The following is an 8,610-nucleotide window of genomic DNA, read 5'->3' as shown; positions in this document are numbered from 1 at the left end:
GTACATAGGTGTATATATACATATGCATGTAGTTGAACCCAGGCAATCAGCCCCACCACCAAAAGGCAATGTCAACAACAATTCAGTAATTGCAGCGAAGTCAGTGTCAGTGCGACAACAAGATACCTGTGCATACCCTGCAGGAAATAGAAATAGTTTGAAACTAATTTATAAACTACTTTATTTTCAATGATAACAAATTGAAATTGTCACTATTTTACCTGCAACGAAGTCATTTATTTATCATGGCGATGTCCTAGGAGCAGTCAATTGCCTTTTTCTGCATGTATTTTCAACTACTTTAAAATGAATTTGGCTTAAACAACTTCAAAATCAGTATTCAGTATTTCGTTTGAATACGCTTTCGTTCTGCACTTCACAGATACATTTTCATAACTAAGAAAAACCGAAATTAAAAATTAAATGAGATTTGAACATGGACACTCATGGCCGCAACCAATTGTAGCAAACATCTTTAAACGCTCACCTACAGCCGCTCATGTAAATGTACTTTCAAATGTTCAGTTTGAATTGTGTGCAAGCAGCAAGTCGACTGTCCGACTCTACATTTAATTTCAACTACTTTAAAATGAATTGCGTGCAAACAACTTCAAAGTCGGTATGTTTCTTTTGAATACGCTTGCGTTCTGCACTTCACAGATGCTTTTTCATACTTCCAAGATACAAATTGTTTTTTTTTTTTTTGAGAAACAAGAGCATACAAATTCGAAACATTTCCTCATTTCATTTGTTTTAAAGTAGTCTTTCAATTAGTTTATTTAAAGAAGAATGATTTGTTTCTGTCGGGGTACTTATACAAGTACGTGTATGTATGAATGTTGGTTTATACATACTATGTCACCAACAGCAGGCGTGTTTTACATGTCACTCATGTCAAGCAGCCTGGTTTGCAGGCTACATGCCCACATTGCATACACATACATACATATGTACATATGTGTAGGAATGCTTTTTTTTGTTGTCCCCAAAATGATCAGTTCGGTTTTTTGTTATTATCCACAATGTTGCTGCGTTTGTAGCTTTCGATTTTGTGTTTTATTCATTTTTTAATTTTTTGTTGTTGTTTTTTACTTCTGCGTTGTCTCACAGTCAAGCTCAAGAACACACCTTAAACTCCGAACAGTACAACTCAAGAATTTGTTGTCACTGGGCTTGAATTTTATATGTGTTATTCACAAAGTCAACCCACAAGTTCACCATATACATACATACATACATATACATATCCATACGTATGCAAGTGTATTAGTTTGGTACCATGCAGCGCTTGGTTCAGTGTCAATTCCAATTCGTCAGGGCACAGCTGAGGGATCTACCACGTCTGTTTATGTATACTTGTGTTCCGTTGTTATGTTTGCTTTGTTGTTTTTGTTTAAAATGTTTATTTTTTCTGTCACCAATGGTCACTGTCACACTAGTCACAGATATGTATTCGGTTAAAGGGGACCACCATGCTAGTTTTAGTAGGGTTAATTTTTTGTTAATTCCTTTTGGAAATCACCTTTAAATATGCGGAAGATGCATTGATACATACATATGTACGTAGTAGAGATGGACACGGGACTAAATGACTAAATACTTAATCCCGATCGCACCCATCCCGACATTAAATTTATAGGTACCAAATCGGCCTGTTTAAGTGACTTATGCATTTACCGCATACAAAAAGAGCAGTGAACAAACACACGCACGCACTTGTGTTTAAAAGTGATTCACTCGTTCTTAATTGGATATGCAATTTTATGCAATTCTCAAATTTCTCCTCGCTGAACATAGTGAAGTGATAAATGGCTGGCATTTTTAGCTATGGTTATCGAGTTATCGATACTTATTGATTAACTGAAATTATTGGATTTAAGGAATCGAAATTTTTGGAATTTTCAAAATATATCGTGCTATCGAAATTTCAAGGTTATATAAGTTTATCGAGTTATCATTGCTTATCGAATTTTATAGTATCACCAGAGTGTAACAAGTTATCAAAGTTTGTCAATAGCTTTCGAAAAATATGGAGCTTTCAAAACTAACCGAGTTATCGAAACTTATAGAGGTGTCCTTATTTTTAACGAGTTATCGATTTTTTCGTTATCGGTTATCGAAATTTTTCCAAAATCATCGTAATTAGTCGAGCTATGGAATTTTGTGGAGCTATCGGATTTTGAAGTTTTCTAAATTCATCGAATTATCGATATGTATAAAATAATCGAAATTTTATAGACAAACTGGAATGAGTTCACCGCATAAATCAAAGTCCTCCCAAAGGCCTTCAAAAATGTTAAAAATTTTAGTAGACACGTTTAAGTTCCAAAGCAGGAAATTTACGGTAGGTAATTTTAAACGACGTGCTAAGTTAGAAAACCTCTCCAAGGGCCTTAAATTTTGACAAAAACTGGCGCACCAAGTTATTATTAATCCCCTTAAACTACGCTAAATATTACGATGTGGATATTAATTATTTAATCATAATAAACTTTTATCAATACAAAATTTATTTTAATGAATATATAAAATGTTAAAATATTTTAATACTTAGTACATGAAAAGTTTGAGATTGTGTGTTTTCAGTTGTGCGAAAGACTGGCTGCCAAGTAAAATTAGGTACATACATAAATAAATATAGTAAAAATCGTGAAAAATAAAATGAACACTTTGGAAAGCAGTGCAACGCGCGTCTTTCATGGCCAATTGACTGAGTTGTCGTCACACATTTCGCTAGTAACGCTTACGCTCCTATTATCCAATGGATCTGCATCCATTAGATCAGTGGTGGTAAACTGTTGTTGACGCTGTGGCGTTTGCTGCTGCGGTTGTTGTTGTTGTTGTTGTAGTTGTTGTTGTTGTTGTTGTTGTTGTGTTGCTTGCAATTGTTGTTGTTGTTGTTGTGTTGCTTGCAATTGTTGTGTTGCTTGCAATTGTTGTGTTGCTTGCAATTGTTGCTCGTCTTGTTTCAATTCCAGTTGTAGTGGTACGGGCGCACATTGGATAACACCACGTTGAGTTTGCTCTTGTTGGTGCTGTAGCTGTAGCTGCAACTGTGGTGGTTGCTGTAGTTGCAACTGTGGTTGTGGTTGTTGCTGTAGCTGCAACTGTGGTGGTTGCTGTAGCTGCAACTGTGGTTGCTGTTGTAAATGCAACTGTGGTTGTTGCTGTAGTTGCAACTGTGGTTGCTGTTGTAGTTGCAACAACTGTGGTTTTTGCTGTAGTTGCAGCTGCGGCTGTTGCTGTTGCTGTAGTTGTTGTTGAAATTGTGCTGCATTAGCTATTAGCTGCATGGGTGCAGCAGTCGGCTGCGGCGTCATTGTGTTCAGTAACAGCTCGCTCATCTTGGCACGAAATTGCAAATTTTGCAACTCGCTCATACGCTTCATTTGTGGCAAGAAGCTGACAAGAAAATTATAATCGGAATTACCCACATGACTGGTGATGCTGTCGCGCGACATATCTATGCGCGTCGACTGCATCAAACTCTGCTCCTCACGTTCCAAATTCTCGAGGAAGTGCACCTGATCCTCAGCACGATTTGAACATTTGCAATTGTTGGCTCTGCCTTGATCAGCGTCAGCCGATGTGGCTGCATCTTCAGCAGCATTGGCCTCCGATATGGAATTTGAGAGGCGACGTACCGCTTGTGGTGTAGCGGCGCTAACGAATTGTTCTAGAAGTTGGTCATCTTCTTCGTAATCGTCGTCGTCGGTAGTGTGATGTTCCATTTTGATGTCACAGAACGTATGGAAACCGAGTGGGTCATCGTGCGAACCATTTGAGGCGTCACCTTCACTCTTGTGCGCACGCGTCTGTTGTCTGGGACGACGGCTGTCGTTTATGAAACTCATCGGCTCGAAGTAGGCCCACTTGCTGCGTATTTCTATGGAACTGTCATGGGTGCCAGAAGCTCTTAAACGTTCTACACGACGCTCAATGCGACGCACTTCGGCGCGATAGGCATCGCGTAGATTTTTCCATTTGCGCTTGCAAGAGTCCACTATCGGTGGAAGTGTTGAGGGGGAGGAGAAAATAAAGAAATAAATAAATTAGTGGGTATGGAAAAAAGCATGTGCATATGTATGTAATTTAAAAAATATTTTCTTAATTCTAAAGCTTAAGGCATACAAAAAAAAAATAAGAACCTAAAGTCGCAAGTTCCGATTTACATAACTTAATTTAATGCTGTATTCGATCAGCCCATAGTTTTTTCCAGATTCTGTGAATTTTGAATGATTATTAATTTGAACTAGAGTTATCTTTTTAGAATCGATTATATGTATGAAAGATCGATAAATCTATGTCTTTTAAAGTAGAGCTCTTCGAAAAGGTTTTGTAATTTTAAATGCAGAATCACCGAAACATCCGACCACATACTGAGGTTTATCGACTTCAACCAAATCGATCATGTTCAAGCGTGCGCCGGAAGGCATATTTCCAAATTTTACATTCAAATGTACGATCCGGGGAGCAAACATAGATTTGGTACACTCTCTTGTTGCATCCAAGATACGCACACGCTTCTGTAAAGCAAAAAACTGTGCTAGTAGCAGCAAAGGGAAGATTCAACGTTGACAGGCTAATTTAACAACAGACAGTTATATATGACTAAAACATGGAATTAAAAAAAAATTCGAAATAAAAAAGATTAACTGTTATTCCATTGTCAGAGTGGGCTTAAAAGATGCGAAATGAGTGAAAGTTTTTTAGGTAAAAGTTTCAAGAAAGTCGATCAGTTTTTTTCGAAATCCGCATTTTATATTACAAATTTTAAAACCTTTAGGAAATTCGGGTTTGAAAAAGAAAAAACTGCCAAAAAAAGTCGCAATCGGGCAATTTTTGTACAGTTATGGGCATTTAAAAATGATGGCTTTTTAAAAAATCTATATCTCCAAAACGGATGTACGAAAAAATGTAAGTTCGCCTGGGCCACACTGGAGAAGCGAAACTTAGGTTACATATCGATTTTGTCTCATAACCAATATACATACATATTTACATACATAAATATATACATACATAGATAGATCCCTAATTCTACCCCTGTTCGTTCTAATTACATTTATATTATTCTGTTTTCCTTTATCTCCATTTTCATCTTTTTACACTATCGATAACAAAGTCAATAGTAACATCCAACAATATATCGATAATAAAACCGATAAAAATATCGATATCAAAATCGATGACAATTTTGATACAAATTTCGATAGCAAAATCGATAATGTTGGTAGCAAAATCTATTCGAAAATCGATTAAAATATCGATAACAAAATCGATATATAATCGATAGCAAAAGTCGATTAGAAAATCGAAACAAATACCGATAACAAAATCTATAAATAACCCTTAACAAAATTGATAAAAAAATCGATAAATTATCGATAACAAAATCAATAACAATATCAATAACAAAATCGATAAAAATATCATAAAAATTCGCTAAAAATGTTGATAACAGCAGCGATAACAAAATCGTTAAAAATATCGATTGCAAAATCGACATCAAAATCGGTACACATATCGATAACAAAATCGATTATTATATCGATATGTCCCGAGAATTCTGAAAATTTTAATATAAATAGTTCCCAGATTGAGTCTCTGTGTCTCTATTTATGTATATCCTTTTATCTATAATTACCTTTATTTTAATCTTTCTTCCTCTAACTTCATCTTTACTTTTATCGGTATCCTCATCCTCATCTTTGTTTTTACTTTTTTGTTTATCATTTTCTTCATCTACATATTCCCCTTCACATTTGCCCTTATATATATAAGTAAAGTGTTTAAATTTACATTGGTCTTCATTTTTGCCTTTATATTTACGCATCTTTGTTTTTGTTTTTATTTGTACCTTTGGCTTTTTCCTTTTCTTTACCTATGTACGTACTCACCTTAACTTTCATTCTTGTATTGGTCTTTTTCTAAGTGGTATTTTATTTTGTTAAATTCATACCTTGTGCAACACTCAAGAAGCACTTGTTTCAGCACCAACCATATCCGTTGCACCATTTCCCTGGGCAATTTACGTTGAATTTGCCAATTTTCTGCCAACCAACCAACCAACCCCCGCTAAAGAAGTTTCACTTCAACAAGTAAGGACAGTGCTGCCTTTGACTATGCCGAAGGCTTCTTACCTTTCATTAACATCAGAAAAGTTTTCTTCAACCGATTACTGTGTTTTAAATTAGTTGTTTCGGAGCTAAGCAAAAATTTTACCTTCACTGCATACATAGACAGAGGAGCTACATATATAAAAAAAACTCTTACCTGAACAATCAGTGGTATGGAAGATATACCTTATAAAGCACAGATCTAAATGGTTTTCACTACTGAGTATGATCGATATGTAAACTGAACACACAATTTAATGGTTTCATCTGCCTACTTAAAGGAGTTATATCGCAAAAACTTGTATCTGAACAATGATATAGTGAGATATAGCTTATACAGCACTGATCCTAAAATTTTTTCTCAGTAGAATTTGCATGATTATCTAGAAAATAGATCACGAAATTGCTCGGTTCTAGCAGGCCAAATGAAGGACTTTTATTAAAGTAACACCCCGTATTTGAAAAAGCAGTTGTATGGTAGCTACATATATGTTATAGTGACCCGATCTTCGTAATTTTAACTGTAAGATTTATGTTGACAATGAGTGAATAGTTGGCGAAATTTCATGTTCCTAGCTGCATAAATGGAGGAGTTTGTAACAAAAAATCTCACATCTGAACAATCAGTTGTATATGAGTGACATGTTATAGTGGTCCGGTTTTGGCGGTTCCGAAAAATGATTAATACATTATAAAATTACTACAACCGCTTACTGTACTTATTACTGTAAACGAGCAATTAGTGTATATATATATTAGGGTGGTGCAAAATAACTAACCTAGCGAATTTATGGCGTTAAAATGACCTATGTATTTACTGAGAAGGAAATTATAGCATTTGGAAAAATTGTTTATTTCAATTTGAAAAGGTGTCGGTGGACATTTGAAGTTTTCTATGTAAATAACATGTAAAACAATTTGTTTTCATTAAATATGTTGTAACTTTTGAACCGCTAAAAAAAAGTTATAGAAAAGGGATACACGTTCTTGTAGGGCATTAAATTCTCCAAAAAATTACCCTGAAGTTGGTTGTCTTCGAGACGATTAAGAGTATTAAATATGTTAATGATATTGCTGAGCGAGGTATAGCGTTGATACAAAATTATAATCGAACTTTGACGAAAGACGAAGAACAAAAGCAATTTATTTTGCAATTAATACAATTACAATTAAATAATTTAAAAATAAATAGTCAAAACTTGTTAATATGTGGCGGTCTTATAATCATGCAACGCAGTGTACTATCAACTTGTTTGACTTGTGTTTAGAGAAACTTTCAATTGTTAATTTATTCATTGTTTATGTGTCGAAATAAACATAAAAAAAATGTTTGTGTTTTCAGTGTGGAGAATTGCTTCTCCTGGAATGTCAAAAAATTCTGGTCACCTTAATAGCAGGCAAGTATATGTAAGCACTTCAGGCAAACGTGTAAAAATTTCCCTAAATACTTACAAAAATAAAATACAAAAACTATAAAATTCGGCTGCGTATGCTAAAAATATACACACATACACAGAATTTTTTGTTCTTTTTTGCACAACAATCAAAAGAAACTTTTTCAAGCTCACACTTTTTCGCTTCTTTCTTCCATTTTTTATGAATGAACTGCGCAAATTGCACTTATATAAATATGTATGTACCTAAGTGCAGACAGACAGTTGTTTGTGTGTATTTGAATAAACTGATACTTTATCATCTACAATCAAACACAACTGTACTTGTCTCGTACAAACTCGCTACGCTCCCTTTTCCCCCTTAACACTAAAGTTCAATACTTATTTAAGTAACTGATGCATATATGTAAACTTACCATCTACTCCCAGAATTGTCGCAATTTCAGTCCATTGTTGTGGTGTATTTGTCCTATCCTTGTACTGCCCGTATCGTACATCCCATATAATAGGGCGTGACTTCACTTCTTCAATTAACTGCCGTACATCCAACTCGTCTGGCATTTTTTCCGTTACTAAAAACTTTTTTTCGCAATGTGATGTCACATGCCGGCTAGCGATTTCGTTTCGTTATAACGAAATCAACAAAGAGCACACGACGATAACAACAGCGAAAGCCGCTGCATAACGAAGCGAAATTCTAAATACTCACAGGAGAGCAAAAAGAGAGAGTTCGTTTAGATAGGGAAAAACAACAGGCTTCTCAGCCAGACAAAGAGATATGTATGTATGTATATATTCATTTATGTACATATGTATGTAGGCTACGAGGCAGCCGGTCATAAAAGTAAAAGTGGTTAACAGGGCTGCCAGCTATCCTTAGCTGTGAGGTGCCATACTGAGGATAAAAAGTGTCAAAATGGGTCAAATAGAAAAATAAATGTGCCATTCTTTTTAATCCTTCCTATTTAGTAGTAAAAGAAGGACCAAATTTTCAAAACAAAAGTGCAATGATAAAATGAGATAAACCAGTTCAATAACCTTTAGAAATTAGAAAATTTTAGTTGAGAAAAAGAAGTACACGCAAAGGATTTCACAAA

At 35.0% G+C, this 8,610-nt stretch overlaps 1 protein-coding gene across 3 annotated transcripts; it reads right to left on the bottom strand.

Moving 5' to 3' along the window:
* Window positions 1-2,495: 2,495 nt before the first annotated feature.
* On the bottom strand, window positions 2,496-8,232 carry LOC108365880 (putative uncharacterized protein DDB_G0271606). Of its 3 annotated transcripts, none has more exons than XM_017620074.1 (3): window positions 7,930-8,232; window positions 3,132-4,003; window positions 2,496-3,053 (listed from the first exon to the last, which is right to left on the bottom strand). In XM_017620074.1, exons 1-3 carry the CDS (start codon window positions 8,072-8,074, stop codon window positions 2,697-2,699), a joined length of 1,374 nt encoding a protein of 457 aa, XP_017475563.1. In that variant the 5' UTR covers window positions 8,075-8,232; the 3' UTR covers window positions 2,496-2,696. The 3 variants fall into 3 exon arrangements, with proteins under 3 accessions (XP_017475563.1, XP_017475561.1, XP_017475562.1); XM_017620073.1 differs by having other exon boundaries at window positions 2,498-2,844; window positions 2,923-4,003; window positions 7,930-8,228; XM_017620072.1 differs by having other exon boundaries at window positions 2,497-4,003; window positions 7,930-8,229.
* Window positions 8,233-8,610: the final 378 nt, after the last annotated feature.

The sequence above is a fragment of the Rhagoletis zephyria genome, unplaced genomic scaffold, assembly GCF_001687245.7.
Source record: "Rhagoletis zephyria isolate East Lansing unplaced genomic scaffold, Rhagoletis_zephyria_1.1 Rzeph_scaffold_02036, whole genome shotgun sequence".
Classification (NCBI taxonomy): domain Eukaryota; kingdom Metazoa; phylum Arthropoda; class Insecta; order Diptera; family Tephritidae; genus Rhagoletis; species Rhagoletis zephyria.
This window is presented reverse-complemented; position numbering and strand designations above follow the sequence as displayed.